Raw genomic sequence first — 22186 nt, 5'->3', positions numbered from 1 at the left:
CAACTACAGCAAACTATATTTGTATAGCACCTATCACATCAGGATGCCGTCCCAAGGCTTTGGACAGTCAAGGATTTGGACCCAAGCAGGGGATTGGGATCAGGAGGGGTGGAGGGCAGGGAGGGTAGGTTTACCAAAAGGGCAGTCGAAGAAGAGGATTTTGAGACAAGCCTTGAAGGAGGCGAGATGAAGGGACTGTGGGATGGAGGTCCAAAGGGTAGGGGCAGAGAGGCTGAAGGCCCAACTGCCAATGGTGGGGCGGGAGACACGGAGCAGGCTGGAGCTCACTGAGTGGAAGGAGTGGACAGGTATGTATGGAGTTAACCAATCTGTTTTGTTCCACCACCTCCACGTACCTTGATGAGAATGTGTGGGTTCCCTACCACAATCAGTAGGGCTTTTGCTCTAGTGATGGCCACATTAAATCTTTTGGGGCTGGAAAGAAAACCCAAAACATAACGTGCATCCTCAGACATATTATCTTCACTGGATCGTATCTGAAGAGAGATTTAAACACGATAAGTATAAGTCAATAAAATAATAATCCATACATTTAATATAGCACCTTTCTTGTCAGGACGGCACTTCGAGATTATCATGGGATATACTGTGGAGTGCAGTGACTACATTTCTAGGTGAATGTGGCAGCCAATTGTGCACAACAATGTCCTACATTGATGGCCACACCACCAGAACATTCTCTTGAATATGAAAGTATCTGCCTCTAATAAGTCTTGTAAAGCACATACACTGTTCCTTACAGTAAAGGTTTAAAACCAATTGAGTTTTAAATTTTCCCTTTTTTATAAGCCACACTAAGCTACACAGTCAATACTAGTGTGCAGTGTCCATACAGGCCTGTGTCCTTCAATATACATGAAAAGAGTAGGGAATTGGGATTAGAGTAAATAGTTCCATTGGAGGAGCTTGTGCAAGTTTGACAGTGACCAGCCTTCTGTCCCGCAACTTGTATGATTCTATTGTACATGACTGCATTTGAAGCTCTGCCTTCTTTCTGACAAGTGGTGAATATTTTTTCATTTCTTTGCTACAAGAGACACCTCTTTGGTATCCTGGACTTATTTTTTCCCTTCGTACACATCTTCACTGATATGAATAATTCCAATTGGCTGCTGTGGAAACCTTCGCTACTTGTAATTATACAGACTTTTGAAAGGAAGATTTATTGGGGTTACAAGTGAATTATTGCATGGGCTAATGTACAGTCGAGGGCAAGAAAATTGCATATGATACTCACTGGCAACAGAATAGATTAAATGAGGAAAACAAACATTGCTATTGAATATATGTGGTTCAGGGATATAAACATTGGGAATTAACTTTCAACTTTATTTAACTGGCAATTCCACCATACAGTCCTCACAAAATAATTGCTATATTTAGATATCACCGTAAAATAGACTCCATTAATTGCAGTTTTCTGGCTGTATGAATGCATTTGTGCTTTGCTGTGAGGAACAAAGAGAATGGAGTGTGCAATAATTTTTTGTGTCCTAGAAATTGGAGGCCAATCACATTGAAAATAATGAATTTCACATTTGATATAGCAACTGTAATGTCAAAATATTTCAAGGTTCTTCACAGGGCAAGTTTAGTGACTATTGGTGAAAGCAGCAGCCAATTTGCATGGAACAATGTCCCACAACTCAACCATGAAGAGAATGACCAATTTTTTCTTGAGGATTGTTGGAAAGGACACCTGGAGAAACTCCCTAGTCTTTTTGAACAGTGTCTTGGGGTATATGGCAGAATTTCCAGTTATATAAAGTTAAAATTTAACTCCCAATGTTTATATCCCTGAACTACATATATTCAATAGCAATGTTTGTTTTCTTCATTTAATCTATTCTGTTGCCAGTGAGTATTATATGCAAATCACCTGAACAGGCAGCCAGGATGTCGGTTTAACATCTCATTCCAGGGGCGATGGAGCATTCAATCAGTACTATGAGCCAATTTAGTTTGGATACCGAAGTCTAGACTATGAGCTCAGAGCCCTGCCTTGTGGTTTGAAACCTTTTTGACCCAGGCATTTACTTCTGTTTATAAGTAACTCAATTATATAGTCGTTTAACACTAATACCTAAACACTTCTTTCAGTGCATTAATCGGAGAGTCAACAGGACGCACCGTTGATACGATTATGACCAGATATTCCCGACCTTGGAATTCTTCGACAGATCCAACTTTAATCTCGGAGAGATTGCCACTCCTGAGAAGAATTCTGATTTTTTGTACCTAAGTATGAAATACAAATAATGATTTTAAGTTTGTGTGTTTCACAAGATCACAAAATTGGCTTAAATGAAGAAGCCCTATAAGCATGTAAGTGTATTTAAAAAAAACTGTATTCAGAAATGTGATTCGCTTTTGAATCATGTTACTTTCAATCTCACTGTTTCCCCCAAACTGCAAAAAATGTATCCTCGGTTGAAGCCGGCCAAGAATCTGTAATTTCACTGACTCACAGTTGATATAAAGAGAACGTTGAGTGTATTGGTACAATAATCCCTGAGACTGCTTGAGCCTCAATTACTCCACAGCAGATTCGGATTCCAACTACTCCCAACTGCAAATATGTACTGTGCATGTCTATTTCTAATACCATCATTAAAACTAAACGTTTCTAATGCTGTTTGTGCCGTCAAGGATTCCATGAACAGTCACAGAGTACAAGACCGATTGTCGGACAGGATGCCAGGAGAAACTCCTCAAACAAAAACACGTAAATGAACAGGCATTAATGAAGAGGCAACAATAACTACAACAACTTGTATTTAGAGGAGGCATATAATACAATGCTTTATAAAATTGCCTGTGGCTACCTACCTGCTTATGGTATGCTGCAATTACTCCAATATCAGATTGCTTAACTGGACTTGTATAGTTTTTGGCGAGCAGACAGCAGTAACGCATTACTTGAACAGCTTCCTTAGGGTTGAACCACGAAGGATTACTACCTTCCCTCATCTCTGCTCCCTGAAATGTAAATTTATTCACTGCAATTAATATAGACCAGAAAGGAGGTTGCAAAACTTAATTACAGCTTGTAACAGTTACTTAAAAAAATGGTTTTCTGTAATTTTATAAACAGTTAACATCAGTTGGGCAGAAGGTTGGTCAAATCTCTGGGTCAGAAGGTTGTGGGATCAATCCTCATATCAGAACTTGATCTCACAGTGTAAGCTGAAATGTGAGTACAGTACTGGGGGAGCGCTGTATAGATGGAATTGCTGTCATCCAAATGAGATGTAAAATCTCATTCCAACCACCTGTTGATGGTAGTCATTAAAGATCCTATAGCACTATTTGAAAACAATGGGAGGTTGTTCCAGTGTCATTCGCCTCATAGTTGTTCTTGAGATCTTAATGAAGCATTTGATGTTACCCAATATTTCTTTGCTAGGAAAAGTTTAATTGCTGCTTTTTTGATAACCCCTGTGGCTTCCATAACTAACAGCGATGAAATTTTATTAAGATCTTGGTCCATTTTGTAAAGCTACGATATTTTCGCCCACAAAATATACAATCAATTCACTCTACAGTATATACTGTGAAGCATCGAGACGTCTCGAAGACGTGATAATGCGCTATGTCAAATGCAAGGAGTATTATCTTACTATTCGATTTAGATTCTAGCATCAGTTACTTTCATAGAAATGGAATTTTAAGTGTACCCATATGTAGTACCTTTAAGGCAATTTTTCCCCGTTGACTCATTTGTGAGTTTTTTTTGTTATCAGAGTGCAGAGCCCCAGTTATACTGCCTTGCTGTATCCCTTCCTATTCTTCAAATCAAACTTCTGAAAGTTAGCTTGTTGTCCGACCCAGACAATAATGCACCTCATGAAGTTGGGAATATCCTGTAATCGTTATGATTTTGCTAATTGTCATTTTCTACTTTCTCCGAGGCAGTGGCAAGTTTAATTTAGTATGTTTTGCAGGCAGTAAACTCAGGAATAACACGAGGAATACGAAAGTTTTGGCTTCGACCTTTCCTCATCTTTATTTTGGTGGCTAATAACCAAGAACAAAGGGAGTATTCAATAGATTATGAGTGAATTTAAAGTGGGGAAGAAACTTAACTGACAGAAAAATGAATCTCTAGTTTATCATTCCACATAAATTGAAACCAAACCATTGTTTTTAAAAAATTGCATTCAAGACTTAAAAGGTGCAACTAAGCCTTGTGTTACTCACATACCCTCAAACCATGGAAGATTAATGGAAATCCTTTCTTTGGCAATTTTTCCCAGTTACAAAAGCTGTTGACAACGGACTGGTCTGCACACATCTTCAGATCTTTATGATAGAATAGCTCAGAGGGCAGCTTAAGCAAAGAAGAATGTGACCGATAATTCTTGTTCAACTTTGTCACCTTAAAAAAGGGAAATTAAATACACGTGTTATTTCCGAGGTGCAACACATTTATGGGCTGCTCGTAACCCTACCCTCCGCAGAGGAAGAGGAATCATTGAGCAGCTTCAACAACTTTATTGGTTTGGTGTCTGTCATTTGGAGAGAGCGGTGAGTGGGATTGATTTGGATTCTTTTCAAAGAGCTGGCACAGACACGATGGGTGAATGGCCTCCTTCTGTGTTGTATAATTCTATGATTTCTAAACAAATGAAAAGATAGGACTTGAGCTTCTAATGATTTTAGCCTGATTTCAAAATGTGGCAGACTTTGAAGAAGAGGTAATACAGGGAAACCCCATTAAAACACGGTCATCTGGTTTCAACATCACAAGATTGGTTTGGATGAAGGCCATTTGGCCCAATTCTTTGATGCGATGTTATAAGACGAACAAAAAAAGGGGCAATTTCTGGGTTGTAAGATCACTGCTATAATCAACAGCAACAGCTTGGACTTATATAACACCCTCCATGCAGGTAGTGCCTTATTGCCTCCTGTGTGCTACACATACGTGCTGTGTGGACAAAGTGCTACTGATGTGACTTCCTCTGCGCAGGAAGTAATGTCTGCAGTTGCGTGTTATGCAGCATCCAGGAAGTGACTTTTTGCCAGCTACTCTGCGATGGAAGCCAGGCATCTAGTGTGTATGGTTCGCATTGGTGCTACAATAGACTCATTCCCTAAGCAAATGCATGCTCACCTGGGGGTTAGTTATCATAATGATAATAATCCTAGATTATAATAATTAATGGGGTTATCATGCATTTAGAAAAAGGAACTTGCGGTACTGACAATGAATAACCTCGTGCAAGAGATCAAGTTGAAATGTGTCTGTATGCGCATTTGTGTTTTTTCTCCTGAGAGCCCTAATGGTTTCCAATTTAGTCACAAACAAGTGAAGCACCAATGATTAGTATAGCCCAGAAAAACGTGTCAAGAGCTTGGGATTCTACAAAAGGAACTGGAGGGAAAGATCGCAATGTGGAAGAATCAGATGAGGTCAAAAACCTTTCAGCATTGCCTTATCTTGAACGAGCTCAGGTCTCCCCCACTCCCATAGAGTCTATACATTTAAGTTGGAGGCTTCGTGAAAAAACGAGGATGTAAATAAAAAAAATTTGCTGGAATTTAAAGAGATTCTTCAAACCAATAGATTATAACAGCAACAGCACCTTGCATTCATATAGCGCCCTCCACACAGGGCATCATCTCAAGAGCACTTATAAACCTGGAGTGAAACAATGAGTGCATGATGCAGAATCAAAACGGCCTCCAGCTGTTCCCAGGGATAAAGATGCTTCATGGTTTGGATAATCGTGGAAGACAATAATGCCCACAGTTTCAGTTCCCCCGAGGTCGCATTACATTTCCGCATTAAATGGATAAAGGAAATCCTGGGAATGGATTACACTGGAGAGAACCCAATGATCCTCGGTGCCTAAACCCAAGCAATTGCTTCCTCCGTCCCCCGGAGCATTTATAAGTAAGTCCCCGGTTGTCCAGCTGCCTGCGATAAGAGATCAAACCCATTCCAGTCTGCTGTTTAATGACAAACCCATGACACATTTATAACACGCGTTCATTCGGAAAGTGGGGGGAGGGGAGTAGCCCTTGGATTGATATTACTGGTTAAGATGAATAAACAGGATAGACTATGGCACCTTACTCAGATGGTTGTGACATTTCCAGATGACTCCCTGTATGCCCAAAAGATTTTTTCTCACTCACTTTTCTGCACAGTGGTTTCCCTAAATGTTGTTTGTTCCCGCCAAGCACTTCTTTGCTATTAACAAGTAAAACTCCCCAAACCTTAATAAACTGGAGGATTTTACAAGCATATAAATGTAAAACTGCGGTATTAACAGAGACGTGCCATTAAATTCACATATTAAATAAAACTTTTTTTTTTACTGTTGAAATCCATCCTCTACTCCGTAGCCATCTGGTACTAATCATAACGTTTTCAGTTCATTGCACATGCCAAGAGCACAAACACTGCAAGCCCTGTGTTTTTAATATCTACTTGGTGGGGGGGACGTGGGGAGGAGGGGTGGGGGGGAAGAAAGGAGACTGGAAGGATTTTAACAGCAGCAATTTAACTGAAACAGAAACTCACCAAAAGAGGATTGTATGAACCAAATGCACTGAACCCTTCATCTCTGGAATACACCGGTCGTGCCATTAGTCTCTCTAAGAATGAAATGGGAAGCCCGTACACGGAGGCGATCTTAGACCTCATTACTGGGCCCAGTTGCTTTGGGTCTCCAACAATTACAATCTGCAGATTTAATTAAAAACAATATTATGTTTGTGAGCAAGTGTGGAGTCCTGTAGCTCAGTGGTTAGAGCACTTGCTTTGCAAGCGAGAGACCCGAGTTCAATTCCAGGCAGAGGGCGAAACCTTGGGCAAATTTGCTTACTCCACACGCCTAATAATCCTTCCAAAACAAAAACAATAATAAATTGGTCAATCTACGACTGTTTGTGGGACATTGCTGTGCGCAATTGGCTGCCGCGTTCGCCCACAAATATACAGTCAATTCACTTTACAGTATATTCTGTGAAGCGCTTTGGGACGTCTGGAAAACGTGTAAAGCGCTATATCAAATGCAAGGGTTATTATTATTATTATTACATAGGCTGCTGATCACGTTGCAATTTACACTGTTTTCTCCACCCATATAGAACACGAGAAATTTACAACACAGAAGGTGGCCATTCGGCCCATCGTGTCGATGAGGCCCCTTCAGGATTGCTCTTAAAAGATCTTCTCATGAAGCAGAAGAAAACATCAGAGTTTTGCCCCACAAATACATGCTGACCTCCGAGGTCATTGCTAACGTCACTGTCTACACTGTGCATGAACGCAGGAAATCAGGTGTGCGCCTGTGCAGTAAAACTGATTATTCCTAGCCTGGATTGAGATTTCATCCCCAATCATTACTGCCTTTGAAAGCGTAAGAAAAGACTGAAAAGATAGGGCTGGGCTATTCACATAGCACATGCTTTCCCCCAGGGACGTTATGCTGGAATCAGGGAACTCAGGAACTCAACAGCATGGAAACTGGGCACATTGTTAGCCCCCAGATAAAAACGATAATTATTCAATACAAAGTAAACCCTAGATTTACTGGCTAACACTCGTTACCTGTCCATCTTTCTCAGACACAAGAAGCAGAGGAATAAGACACTCAGGCTCACTAGCTTGTCCCGATTCATCAACAAACACATGGGTGAAGTGTCCAGTCCTGGAATACGTTTGAGAGAACAATAAAAAAAAGTGAATGGATATGTTAAATTTTACATTTCTACTCTTGAGACTTAGAACTTAAGATGATTGGACAGAACAGAGAACAAAGAGATCCTCAGGAGCTTCACCAGTGCAGAGGATACACGATCTTCTCATATCACAATTTGAGAAAGTTCAAAGATCTGAGAGAGAGAAAAACAAAACAAAATAGTGATAAAATTGGTTGAAGCCAAAGTAAAATTTATGGCAACCCAATCAAATTGATTCTAAATTTAAACAAAAATCGCAAGGATGTGATCAACCCAAACTGAATCTCAGGCAATCATAGACTCCAATGCCCAGTTCTGAGGACAATAAAAGCAGGATTAATAGGCAGATGTTCCACACCTGCCAAAAAAGAAAACTGATGGATTCTAATTCCTGATTAACAGCCCATTTATGGTCTGACAAAAGCACTTGATCTGCAGTGTGTAGGTCACATCAGTATTGGATCAGCGAATGACTAATAACAGGACAACAGGAAGCATATACTCCCGGAATCAATCTCTGTGTGCCAGAGATTGTGGTTTCAACCTGCTCATCAAGATCACTCTCCCAAACAGGGAACCGCAATTGCTCAGGCAGTGTGCGGAGACACTGGGCAGTATCAGCAGTTACAGCCGAGGTAAGGCTAAGTGATGTAACCCAGTGACCGTCCCAAACTCTCTGAATTACAGAAATATTAAAATACGGGTTTACAAATTTCGTTGGCAGGAGGTGAAAAGATTAAAAAAGATGCAGAGTACAGCAGAATATTAGAGGGGGAAAGGGGGTGGAGGTGAAACCAGAAAAAAAATGAAGTCATATTAAATATAGGCTCTAAGAGAGACAAAAAAGTGCATTCAATATGTTTCTGATCATCCATATGGATGACAAGGTTATAATTACGGGACTAACTGCAGCCAACTCCTGTTCTCTTGCCAATCCATTCTGCAACTATGATTAATACCAAAGCATAGTCCCCGATTACAACTTATCTCAGAATTGATATCTAACAATGACAAACTTGGTTAGATTTTCAAATTCTGCACTATTGTTGGGTAATTTCCATCTCAAACTTTTACATAAGACAAATCTCTTTGACCGCCCTTTCAGTCGTATTTCCCCTCCCCACCCTCTTTGGCTCCCACCCCCGGCTCTGCGTTCCTAGCCAGTATCAAGTGCTTTGAGACGTTTCCTGACGTGAAAGTTACTATATAAATGTACACTGCACCATAACCGTACAGTTTGCAAGAAGAATCATTTTGTTGCCTTAAACACAAATATTAGAGATTGTGCTCATCCTACATACTTCTGAATACTCCCCCAAAAGTATGATGGGTACTTTTAACTTTAGTGGGACCCTAGCATTTAAATTTACATTAGGGACTGGAGAACTACATCATTTTGACAGAGGATCTTTTCGCATTGAAAACCTAATCAGGAATTGAACGCAGAATGTCTAATGATTTGAAATGTTACACATACCTCAGGCCTATCTGGAAGAACAATCCAGCAGTAGTGCAGGTACTGATTATTATTCTATGGCGAGACGCTTCCCAAAGATCCTCTCCTCCTTTACTGTACAGCTGCACAATTTCAGGTATGGTCTAAAGAAAAAGAAAGCAGATGAACACCGCAAACAAATGGACTACAAAAGGGATACTGTGGCAATGGAGAGAAGTGTAGCACAGATTTTACTAGTATGTTACCAGGGCGTGAGAGAATATAGCTTTCAGGAAACACTGGACAGGTTTAGGCTTATTTTGCCCACAAAACAGTCAATCCACTTTACAATAATATTCCGTGAAGCGAGACATCTCAGCTACGTGATAAGGCACTATAATAATAATAATCCTTGCATTTGATATAGCGCCTTTCACGTCGGGAGGACGTCCCAAAGCGCTTCACAGAACACACTGTAAAGTGAATTGACTGTATATTTGTGGGCGAACGCGGCAGCCAATTGCGCACAGCAATGTCCCACAAACAGTCGTAGATTGAAAATGACCAATTTATTATTGTTTTTGGTTTTTGGAGGGATTATTATTAGGCTCTGTGTGGAGTAAGGAAACTTGCCCAAGGTTTCGCCCTCTGCCTGGAATTGAACTCGGGTCTCTCGCTTACAAAGCGAGTGCTCTAACCACTGAGCTACAGGACTCCACTATATGAAATGCAAGGATTATTATAATAATAATAATAATAATAATCCTTGCATTTGATATAGCGCTTTTCACGTCGGGAGGACGTCCCAAAGCGCTTCACAGAACACACTGTAAAGTGAATTGACTGTATATTTGTGGGCGAACGCGGCAGCCAATTGCGCACAGCAATGTCCCACAAACAGTCGTAGATTGAAAATGACCAATTTATTATTATTTTGTTTTTTTGGAGGGATTATTATTAGGCGTGTGGAGTAAGGAAACTTGCCCTAGGTTTCGCCCTGACTGGAATTGAACTCAGGTCTCTCACTTGCAAAGCGAGTGCTCTAACCACTGAGCTACAGGACTCCACAACCATGTGCACTTACCGGCCAGCTGCAATGAATCGCGGGAAACATAGTCTTGAACCATTGCCTGATGCGCAAAAGAACTTCCATTTCCTGCGATTCAACGCTTGCTGGTAAGTGGGCATGCTCCAACGGGTAAGATGCACTGAAATCAGGAAACGTAGCCTTGACTCGTCACATGCACACTTACCGGCTCCAATGACGAGGTACCACATGCACACTTACCGGCTGCATTAAATTACTCATGCGCCGTGCAGATTATTGATTAGATCGTACTTATTATTATTACTAATACTATCCTGGAGATGAAATGATTGAAAGAGGGACCTGACAGGTATTCAAAATGATAACAGAGCTCAATAAGGTGGACTTCGATAGGCTCTTTCCACTTATTGAAGAATTATTCCACTTATAAAAGACCGGCATGAATATAAGATAGCCACAAACAGATCTAAAAGAAATTTTAGGATGAACTTCTTTACAGTGAGGGCGGTGAGGATGTGGAACTCACTGCCAGTAGCTGTTGCTTGAAGCAGAAAGCATGAATGTATTTAAGAGCAAACTTTATGCATACAAGAGGATAGAGAGGTGTGGTGGGGGTTAGATTGGGTGAAGGCTCATGTGGAGGAAAGAAGTTAGGGCTCCTCAGTCTTGAGAAAACATTTTGCTGCATTAATGCAACTGTGTTTACTAAACTGAAAAATGGGAATTAAATCCAGTTCTAAAGATTATGGCTAACATGAGGCAAAGCTAAATTAACACGACTATTTAAGAAGGGTGGGAGAGAGGAGGGGGATCTGTAGACCAGTCAGTCTGACCACGGTGGTAGGGAAAATTCTGGAATCCTTAATTAGGGACGTTGTAGTGGGGTACTTAGAAGACCATAACAATATTAGGCAGAGCCAACATTGCTTTACAAAAGCGAAGTCATGCTCAACAAATCTTTTAGAGATATTTATAATAATAATCCTATAATAATAATCCTTGTATTTGATATAGCACTTTTCACGTCTTCCAGACGTCACAAAGCGCTTCCCAGAATATGCTGTAAAGTGAATTGACTGTATATTTGTGGGCGAAACGCAGCAGCCAATTGCGCACAGCAATGTCCCACAAACAGTCGTGGATTGAAAATTACCAATTTATTATTGTTTTTTTTTGGAGGGATTATTAGGTGTGTGGAGTAAGGAAACTTGCCCAAGGGTCCGCCCCCTGCCTGGAATTGAACCCAGATGTCTCGCTTGCAAGGCGAGTGCTCTAACCACTGAGCTACAGGACTCCACTTGAGGATGTAACAAGTAGGTTAGATAGGGGGGCACCAGTAGATGTAGTATATTTAGATTTTCAGAAGGCATTCAACAAGGTGCCACACAAAAGGCTGCTACACAAGATTAGGGCCCATGGAATTAAAGGCAATATATCAGCATGGATCGAAGAGTGGCTAACAGGAAGAAAACAGAGAGGAGGGATAAACAAGTCCTTCTCAGATTGGCGGGATGTGACTAGTGGAGTGCTGCAAGGATCAGTGCCTGGGCCTCAACTATTTACAATCTATATCAGTGATCTAGACGAGGACATAGAACTTAAAATATCTAAATTCGCGGATGATACTAAGCCAGGTGGGAGAGTAAGCTCTGAGGATGACACAAAAAAGATTGCAAAGGGATATAGATAGGCGAGGTGAGTGGGCAAGAAAGTTACAGATGGAATATAATGTGGGGAAGTGTGAAGTTATTCACCTAGGTAGTAAAAACCGAAAAGCAGATTATTTTCTAGAGGGGGAGAGACTGGGTAATGTTAGTGTTCAGAGGATTTGGGTGTCCTTGTACACCAGTCACAAAAAGTTAGTATGCAGGTACAGCAAGCAACTAGGAAGGCTAATGCCATGTTGGCGTTTATTGCAAAAGGGTTAGAATACAAGAGTAGGAAAGTCTTGCTGCAACTGTATAGGGCCTTGGTAAGACCGGACCTGGAATATTGTGTGCAGTTTTGGTCTCCTTATTTAAGAAAGGACATACTCGCCTTACAGGGGTGCAGTGTAGATTCACTAGGTTAGTTCCTGGGATGAGGGGGTTGACCTATGAGGATAGGTTGAGTAAACTAGGCCTATATTCTCTAGAATATAGAAGAATTGAGGGTGATCTTATAGAAATATATAAGATTCTTATGGGGCTTGACCGAGTAGACAGTGTGAGACTGTTTCCCCTGGTTGGAGAATCTAGAACTAGGGGTCACAGTCTTAAGATTAAGAGTCAGCCTTTTCAAACAGAGTTGAGGAAACATTTCTTGACTCAGAGGGTAGTGAAATTATGGAATTCTCTACCCCAGAAGGCTGTAGATGCTCAGTCCTTGAACATATTCAAAACAGATTGATAGATTTCTAAAGGACAGAGGGATTAAGGGATATGGGCATAGGGTGGGAAGATGGAGTTAGGTTAGAAGATCAGCCATGATCTTATTGAATGGCGGGGCAGGCTCGAGGGGCCGAATGGCCTACTCCTGCTCCTAATTCCTATGTTCCTAAATGGTGGGGTGTTAATGGTTCAGGCACAAACAGAAGCGAGAATAGGCAGAAAACTGCTAGAACTGCAAAAGAACGGTGGTAAGTTCTTGGATTCACCTTAATTTGGTTGCTTTTATTTAGGATATCCTGGATACGTGCAGTTGATTGTTCATCACAACTTAAGGTGGACTTGGTTCCCGTCTGAACTGGAAAGGCCAAGGAGGGAATGGATGTTTTTGCTTGATGTAAAACTGCTTCCAAAAGAAAATTACTCCCATACCTCTTCAGCTCTGCAGGAGGCATTAACTCGCACCAAGTCTCCCTGTTTTAGCATATTGCTCTCATGCAAACGCACGCACAGCAGATCAGCAGCACTGTTGGACGGAGTGGCAGCCAAAATCCGACTATGTGGCAACGTATGGTGAATCTAAAGAGAAACAAAAGTTATTTTATTCTAATTGCTTGTTGACTTTCTAGCTCAACCGCTTTTTTTTATATAAAAAAACACACACACATGTGCTACAAACTAGAATCCCTCTGAGAGCCAATAAAGTTAGCAAAAATCTATTCTCTAAAATGAATTGCTTAAGATTAATTATCTAAAATGTTTTGCAGCCGCATTTTCGAGGCTTCCCATACGTCCTGAGATTGTGCCTGCACGCCGAGAATCTGGTTATTTATACTGAACGATCTGCGGGTGAACTTTTTAAAACTATGGGGCAGCACTGCTTACAATTCAGTCAGACACCTGTATAAATGCAAATTATTGTTGGCGCAATAGCCCACCATGAAACAGCAAATTAGGCTTAGTGAGGTAGCGCAACACACAGGGCTCCTATAGTGCCGCTCAACAGAGCAACAGCTAAGATTCCCAGTTACTAATCTCAGCTGTGACATCGTGCAGAGGGCTTTCTCCATTGGGAGCAAGGAAAACTCAATCATCTGTATTAGGTTGAGGAGCAGAATGATTCTCCTACAACTCAGTCACCAGGAGATCAAAGAAAAGGACAAATAGTAACAACACGTTAAGCACAGAGGAGATCAAAGAAAAGGACAAATAGTAACAACACGTTAAGCACAGAGAGCAAAATGTTTGCTGAATAACAACAACATTTATATAACGCCCCTGAGTGTTTCACAATGGGGGCGAGGGAGGGGGGAGGTGGCCGTAAGCACGATCAAAAAGGAATATCTTTTAAAAGACATCTGCACGCCCTGAACAGCTAGAGCTCAAGCAGCAATTGCACGAAGTCCAAATAAGCTACCTGCAAGATGGCTTCAATGATGGTGACGGTTTTGCCAGTGCCAGGAGGACCATACAGAATATATGGCGTGGGCCGGCACTCTCCACGAAGGATCCTCTGAACAGCACATTTCTGAGATTCGTTCAATAGCGAGTTGAAAAATTCACATTCTTGCCTTTTGGATGGTCCAGTGATATTCTTCGCTCCTGCAAAAATTTTAAACCATCTTAAATAAGAATCCTGGCATTTGATGGAGTGCCTTATCATGTCTTCGAGACGTCTCAAAGCGCTTTACAGAATATACTGTAAAGTGGATTGACTGTACATTTTATGGGCGAAACGCGGCAGCCAATTGTGCACAGCAGTGTCACACAAACAGTCGTGGATTGAGTGACCACATTGTTATTGTTTTTTGAAGGGATTATTACAAATTTGTGAACAACATTTTAACAAATGTTAGATCATTTTAACTTGTCAAATTAGAGATCGTTAATAACAACAACGTGCACTTATATAGCGCCCTCCATGCAGGGTGGCATCTCAGAGTGCTTAACAATAGCGGAGCCTGACTCTGAGCTGCGGGGGGAAGAGGAGGCCGTAAGCACAGTCGAAGAGGAAGGTTTTCAAGCGGGGCTTGAAGAAGGGGAGAGAGGGGGCCAGGCAGAGGGATTGAGGGAGAGAGTTCCAGAGTTTTGGGGCGTATTCTGAATTAGCTGGATTTTTTGAACAGTGGAGCTGGGGAGACCGGCGAGGCGTGCATTTGAGTAATCTAAGAGTCATCAAAGCATTTGAGTGCGATCCACTCGACGATGATTAGTGCACTACTGGACAGGGCTGAAATTCGGAAATGCCTTTTCGTTTGTGATTAAAATAAAAGCGACTTATTACACACAGCTAATGGGCAAAGAAGCACACTCCAGTTTGCATAAATGTGAACATAAACTTGTTTTAGACTTTAGATGCAATTGCAAAAAGTTTTGGATAATTACTTGTAGCAATAGACGTGATGAGTTGACATCATCGCGGAACTATTGTAATGGTGGTAAGAGATTGGCAAAAGGTACAAAATGCAATTTTTATTTTTTTGCAATCTCTGCCAGCCAAGTAATGTTACTGGAGTGGCTGACGTTACTTAACTCATCGACTGTCCAGAGCCTTGGGGCATCCTTCCGACGTGACAAGGTGCTATATAAATGTCATTTGTTGTGGAAAAGTGGCTCAATTTTCCTGGCTTCCGCTAACGTTATTTGGGGGAGCGGAGAACTCCAAAACAATTCTAATGGCAAGTCGTACTGGCACAAATCTCAACGCCAGCATAGTCTTTACATGATGAAAAAGAGCTACACAGTAAAAGAGTAATCCTTCAAAACCTCTTTGGGATCCGTTAATGACCTCTTTACGCAGTTAGTGGTTTTAAATGTTTTCCTTCCTAATATCCATTTCCTCAGCCTGGTTCCAATTACTCATGTCAACACGATGAAAAGCTTTCCCCCGAATCAAGTGTTCCGCTCACATTTTGAGCCTATTTACTAAAATGTCATCTGAATCTGTTCCACCGATTCCAGCAGGGGGGTTTATTACTGGGACATTTATACAAGAATTGGACACGCACAGGGAGAGGAAGACTATTAGAGGCACAGAATACTATGATGTTCCTTCATCAGGGTTGAGATGTAACCCTGTAAATTAATTGAACTGCATTAGAACCATAGAAACGCATAACGCAAAAAGGCGAGTCCACTATTTTGTGGAAAGGGCAGGGAATTGGGGTTATTTAAATTGGGCAATTTAATCTTGGATGGCTTCATGGAGGAGCATACACAGACACAAAATAGTGTGCATTTCTATGGTTCTAATGCAGTTCAATTAATTTGTAGGGTGTATACAGCTTAACCCTGACTAAGGAACATCATCTAAAAGGGGAATAAATCATTAAATCATGCAAGAGTATCTTCCAATGAAAAGTAATCTCCCAACTTCCTGGATGAAGAAGCTAAAACCTTGGACCTCCTCTCTGAAACCTCACGTAGAGCTACAACAACAACAACAACTGGCATTTATATAGCGCCTTTCACCAGGGTGGTGTCTCCGAGCTCCCCTCAGTACATGCTATAGACAGGTCCATTGAGTGAACAGACCTTGCTTTCGATTTGGTCTTCAAGTGATAAGAACAATGTACAATATTTTATAAATCAAAAACAGTTTGAATTGGTGAGAACGAGATCAAAATTCACTGTAATTTCCTGACCGCTTCAGACAGGAATACTGAACCTGGGCAAAGCTTTCATACTCCTACTGCACAGTAGACAAAGGAGGCCAAAAGACAATGAAACAAGACAGTTATTTAAGGCAACTCAATAAAACTAAAAAGATAATTAAATATGGGAAATTGTGCAACATCAAATAAGTTCAGTACCATGAGGTACTTTTTCCCACACACAGTGTGGTTAGGATGTTGAAATGCTCTCCCAGGTAAGGTGTTAGAGACAAAATCCATTGTGGTTTCAAGAGCGAAGTCGACAGATACTGTATGAGAAAGTTAAGAGGCTTGATGGGGTATATAGAGATAAGGCAGGGAAATGAGATTGAACGAATTGTTTGCTCTGAGCACTAGTGCAGACTCGATGGGCAGATTAGAGTCATTCTTCATTGTAAATTTATAGGAATCTATAAGTCTGGAAAGCAATTCGATTTTCAAAGTCCTTTCGCAAAGCATGAGGGGCTTCCCAGATACAATACCATGTGGACTAATGGAACTAGGTTTGATATTCCAGTTAATGTTTGGGCCTGGGGAGAAGTAACTATGAATTCAGTGGCTGAGGTCCCTAGAGAGATCTTATAAACAATCGCCTGCTAATACACAGTCACTACACTTCACAGTAAAATTCTATGAAGCGCTTGGAGACGTGTTGACGGTGTGATAAATTAAACTATTATTTAGTCTGTAGCTAAAAGGATATACAGAGTATAACTCTTTTGGGATGGGGGAGGGAGCATGTGAGAGAATGAAAGAGAAAAACACTGCTTTCTGGTGTAAGGACAAACTGAGTCAGTTATAATAATAATAGCATTTGATATAGCGCCTTATCACTTCTTCGAGATGTCTCAAAGCGCTTCACAAAATATACTGTGGAGTGAATTGACTGTATATTTTATGGGGGAAAACATTATAACATTGTAAAGGAGTTTTGACACATCATGAAAATAATATATTGCACAAACTAAAGTACATGAGCTGAACTCACCAGAACCAGTTTGAGTAGAGACTGAGATGCCATCAGACATGTACACTATTTCGGTAGCTCTTTCCTTGGCATTTCTGTGTCCCCTTTCCCGGTCTGCGGCCTCCAAGCTTTTACAGGAACTACTTAAAGCGGAATCCAGGTCTTTTTCCTGAAATAATACCAATGCCTACAATGTTATAGCACCTTTGGTGTCGAGAGGACGTCTCAAAGAATTTCTGAGGATATACTGTAGTGTAGTGACTGTGCAATTGTAGCGAGTGCAGCTGCCCAAAATTACATTTGTATCGGGCTTTTCACGTCCGGAGGAGGTCCCAAGGCGCTGGACAGAATTTCGGACCCGAGTTGGGTGTCAGGGAGGGTGGAGGTCAGGGGGGAAAGCAGGGAGATCGAAAGCATGAAGAGGAGGGTTTTGAGATGGGTTTTGGAGGTGGCAAGGGAGGGGGCGAGGCGGAGAGACTGGGGGATGGAGTTCCAGAGGGTGGGGGCAGAGGGGCAGAAGACTCATCCACCAAATAGTGGGCGAGTGAGGTGGGGGATGTGAAGCAGGCCAGAGCCCACTGAGCGGAGAAAGCAGGGAGGAAGGTAAGGGGTTAGGAGGTCGCAGAGATAGAGGGCGGGGGGAGCAAGACCATGGAGGGCAACAAACCCAGATTGTTGGCCGGGACAGAGGGAGAAACTGCCTTCTCTTTACAAATAGTGCTGTGAGATCTTTATTGGCCACCTAGATAGGCAAACAGGACCTTGGTTTAACATCTCATTCAAAGGACAGCACCTCTGACAATGCAACTGAACACCTGTCCCAACACTGCACTCAGAGGTGAGGGGGCTACAACTGAGCTAAGCCGATATGTCTATATACCAAGCACTAAGTTTCAATATAAATATTGGAGAATAACTAAATTATAGAGTCACCACCATGACTGGAGAATAGCTCATAGATGCAACACAAAACAATGAGCATTGGACTCACTAAAGGCGCTGTACAAACGTAATTTGTTGTTATTCCTCGTCCCTTAAGGACTGTGAAATTGCCGATCGAAGCAAAAAGGCAAAATCCAAACGTGGACAAGTATTTACTGATCAGAAGTTTCAATGCATCTAATTCATCTACAGTCAGAAAATACATGCATTTTGTTAAATTATTTTCTTACAAACCAACACCACTGTTACCTGATCATTCTCCCCTTTTGAATTACAGCGATTTTCATTTTCATCCCTCAACACAAGGTCAATGTCCTTCCATGTGGTGATGACCTGTGGAGCTTGGAGTGTTACCCTCTCCGGAAACAATACTGAGAGGAAGAAAAGCAGGATTACCAATTTACACAAAGAACTTCAAATCTCTGTGTTGGACACTCACAAACAGAATTTTCTAATCATGGATTTCATTCAATAATATAACAGCATTTGATATAGCATGTTATCACATCATCAAGGCATCTCAAACTGTAAAGTGGATTGACTGTTTATTTTGTGGGCAAAACAATCTTCTGAGAGACGACTAATAGATAAACGCCCACTGAGGCCAAGCACTGAAATTTCGCCCAATGCTTCTTCTCCCTCCCAGAAGGTATTGATGAAAATCTCCAGGATATCAATTGAACTCTACAATCTGACCAGTCTACAAACCCCAGATATTCATTCCAGTGCTTTGGAAAAGGAACCACATAGTTCTCTAGTTTATAAAGCTTAGCAACTGCTCTTATTTCTACTCCTTGGAACCTTCAATACAATGCCTAGTCAGGTATTCATCCAATTGTGTTTTTTTTAAAAATTGCTTATAATTACATACCTCACCTCAGTTTGAAATGTGGTTATTTGTGAAAAGAACAGCGCTCAGAAGATGAAAAGCACCGCAAGGGAAATAAACAACTCTCTGTGTGCCAGTTGGACAGGATTATTTTGCATGAAGTCACTTTTTACAATTTACAGGAAGAAAGGAGATTGAAACATAAAGCCACAGAAAGCTACCTGCTTCCCCCAGATGAAAGGCTTGCTCCACTGCAAAGTGACATCTTCGGATTGACGTTCTACAACACAAGTATTACATATAATTATAGGGGATTGAGCTTGACAAGTAATTGGGTGTATTTATAATAATCCTTGCATTTGATATAAGCACCTTTCATCACAGGATGTCTCAGAGAGCTTCACAGGAAGTGAAATGCAGTGACTGAATCTTGCAGGCAAACACAGCTAATTTGCACACAGCAATGCCCCCACAAACAGCCATAATAATAATGTTAATCCTTGCATTTGATATAGCGCATTATCAAGTCTTCAAGACGTGTCAAAACACTTCATATGATATACTGTTAACTAAATTGACTATATTTTGTGGGCCAGTGTCCCACAAACACTTGTGGATTGAGTGACCAAATTATTATTAATTTTTTTGAAGGGATTATTACCCCCGGAAAAGCGATCCACCAATCGACTAACAACTGGGCTCCTACTTACTGCTAAGTAACAGAGGCTTGTGGAGTAAGGAAACTTGCTCAATGTTTCGTCCTGCTGGGAATTGAACCCAGGTCCTCTTGCTTGCGAGGCGAGTGCTCTCACCACTGAGCTACAAAACTATCCAAAAGCATTTCCTGGTTTGCAACAAACAGAAAGGATATTTAGTGTAGGAAAGGGGCTATTCAATGGGATATTAGGAGAAACTCCCTTCTCTTTTCAAATAATAGAAGGGGATCTTTCACCTGAACAGGCAGATGGGTCTAATATCGCATCCAAAGGACAGTACATTCAATAATGCATCACTCTCCAGCATTGAATTGGAGTGTCAGACTCGACAATGCAAGCCCCAAATCCCGATTTTTGGGTTTGAACCCACAACCTTCTGATTCAGAGGCAAGAGCGCTACAACTGAGTCAGGCTGATACCTATTTCTGGGATTAAGCATTGCCATGCTGTTCTACAAGAAGAAACAAAAGGCAAAATACTGCAGATGGTGGAAAGCTGAAATAAAAACAGAAGTCACTGGGAGAACGGACATCGACCTGAAACGTTAACTCACTGTCCTCTTTCCTTAGATGCTGCCTGATCTGCTGAGTGTTCCCAGCGGCTTCTGTTTTTATTTAATGTTATCCAACAAGATATCCTTTTCACCAGGCTAGCCTTTAAAACACTGTTATTTCCATTCTGTTTCTACCTGTTGTATGTAAACTCCACATCCAAAGGCTCCCCTTTGTAGGTCTGTTGAAAAGTAGAGTGAAACTTCAGCATAATCTCTTCTTCACACACCTGTGTTGTATTAGTAAGGTGGCGGGAGGGATGAAGGGTGGGGAGAAGAAAAAAAACAAAACGCTTACCATTACAATTGAGGCCTTACACATCCCAAAATACTTTTACTATCCTTCCCCTTCCTCACGTGATTGTTACACTTGTGGATTGTATATCTGGTACCTGTCACCTGATGGCTTTGAGACACTATCCTGTGTGTAAGGTGCGATATAAATGCAAATTGTTGTTGATACTTCAACCAAGTGACCGTTTTTGTGGAAGCCATTTTTCAGACAGTGAGTGCTGGTAGGACGTTCAATCTCGGGGCAGTGGGTACAGCCAAGGTGCCCATACTACACATACTGAAGGAATAGAGGTCAGCGCTTTACAGGGATTGGTTTGGGCACCAAGCAAGAGAGAAGCGGAAATGGGAGGTGGTCATAAGCGCATTTAACAAGGCAAGATTCGAGGCAGCAATTAAAGGCAGAATGTGATGGGTGTGATGGAGTGAGAAAGGGAGGTTAAAATAGACTGCTAAAACAGCACAGGGGAACTTTATTTTTTTTAAATTAGAAGATTTCCAACACTTAAAGATTTAGTGAGTAAATGCATGTGATGTTCCCGAGCTGAACAAACTTGGAAAGTCCCAGATTTGATCTCTGGCCTCACGGAGAAAATAAACCCTTCGAGGCAGTAACTGAAAGAAATTAGGGTGTAGTTTCCTTGTAGGTTGGTGAAAATTAAATGTAAACAGTCACTCCACTAGGCAAGTAAGATGCTAGGCAAGTCAAGTTTAAACCACTGAAACTTGCATGAACTAATTATGTTACATTTAGTTGGCTTTCCTGATGATTAAAAATGAGATTTAAAAATTGCTCTACAAACTTATATTGCTTTCCTTTAATACTGTGATCATTGTTCTTTGAAAACAATGGTTTACATACTAATGGGTTCTTCTAGGTGTCCTGTGCCCAAATCATCTTCCTTTTATCTGGGTGGCGGTAAAGATATAAGAGCAGCACTACACAGCAAAGGTCCAATTCACTCACATTTTTTCCCCCCGCAAACACTTTCAATCAGAAGTAGAAAAGGAGAGCACACACTTTGTATCAGCAAGTTCATGACTTTTGCTTTCATTTGTTGACATCAGTTTATTTATTTGTCAGCTGAACATATCTGGAAAAGCATCGCCATACTTAAGAGTATCCAAACCAAACAGAGTTCTATATATGCTTGCTACCTACCAACGGAAACTTCCATGCGTATGGACTAAAATGCTAAAACTAAAATGAGGTGCTAACATATAATAATAATAATCCTTGATATAACACCTTATCACGTCTTCAAGATGCCTCAAAGCGCTTCACAGAATACACTGTAAAATGAATTAAGTGTATATTTTGTAGGTGAAACCCACCAGCCAATTGCGCACAGCAGTGTCACACAATCAGTCGTGGATTCCTTTCCCTAAAATTTATTTTGAAGGAATTATTACCCCCGGAAAAGTGATCTGCCATTCAACTAACAACTGGGTTCCTTGTTACTGCTAGGTAAACAGAGGTGTGTGGAGTAAGGATACTTCCCCAGTGTTTTGCCCTGCTGGGAATCGAACCCAGGTCCTCCTGAGTGCTCTAACCATTAAGCTACAGGACTATCCCAAAGCATATTCTGGTTTGCGACAAACAGAAAGGATATTTAGCATAGGAAAGGGGCTATACAATGGAATACCCTTCAGGAAAAAAAGTCTAAAGGTAT

The 22186-nt window shown here is 41.2% G+C and overlaps 1 protein-coding gene across 1 annotated transcript in view; it reads right to left on the bottom strand.

Annotated features, from left to right (window-relative positions):
• mov10l1 (Mov10 like RISC complex RNA helicase 1) overlaps window positions 1-22186 on the bottom strand; it is a 48783-nt gene that overhangs the window by 2956 nt on the left and 23641 nt on the right. The window contains 13 exon segments of the mRNA XM_042335189.1: window positions 357-497; window positions 2152-2259; window positions 2851-3000; window positions 4226-4399; window positions 6554-6715; window positions 7586-7685; window positions 9194-9315; window positions 12998-13144; window positions 13983-14167; window positions 17207-17354; window positions 18377-18498; window positions 19178-19236; window positions 20361-20404. Coding sequence (XP_042191123.1) covers window positions 357-497; window positions 2152-2259; window positions 2851-3000; window positions 4226-4399; window positions 6554-6715; window positions 7586-7685; window positions 9194-9315; window positions 12998-13144; window positions 13983-14167; window positions 17207-17354; window positions 18377-18498; window positions 19178-19236; window positions 20361-20404 — 1662 coding nt within the window.

This window comes from Callorhinchus milii, unplaced genomic scaffold (assembly GCF_018977255.1).
Source record: "Callorhinchus milii isolate IMCB2004 unplaced genomic scaffold, IMCB_Cmil_1.0 Scaffold5, whole genome shotgun sequence".
NCBI classification, from domain to species: domain Eukaryota; kingdom Metazoa; phylum Chordata; class Chondrichthyes; order Chimaeriformes; family Callorhinchidae; genus Callorhinchus; species Callorhinchus milii.
The sequence above is the reverse complement of the archived record's forward strand: the minus strand, read 5'-3'. Positions and strand labels throughout refer to the sequence as shown.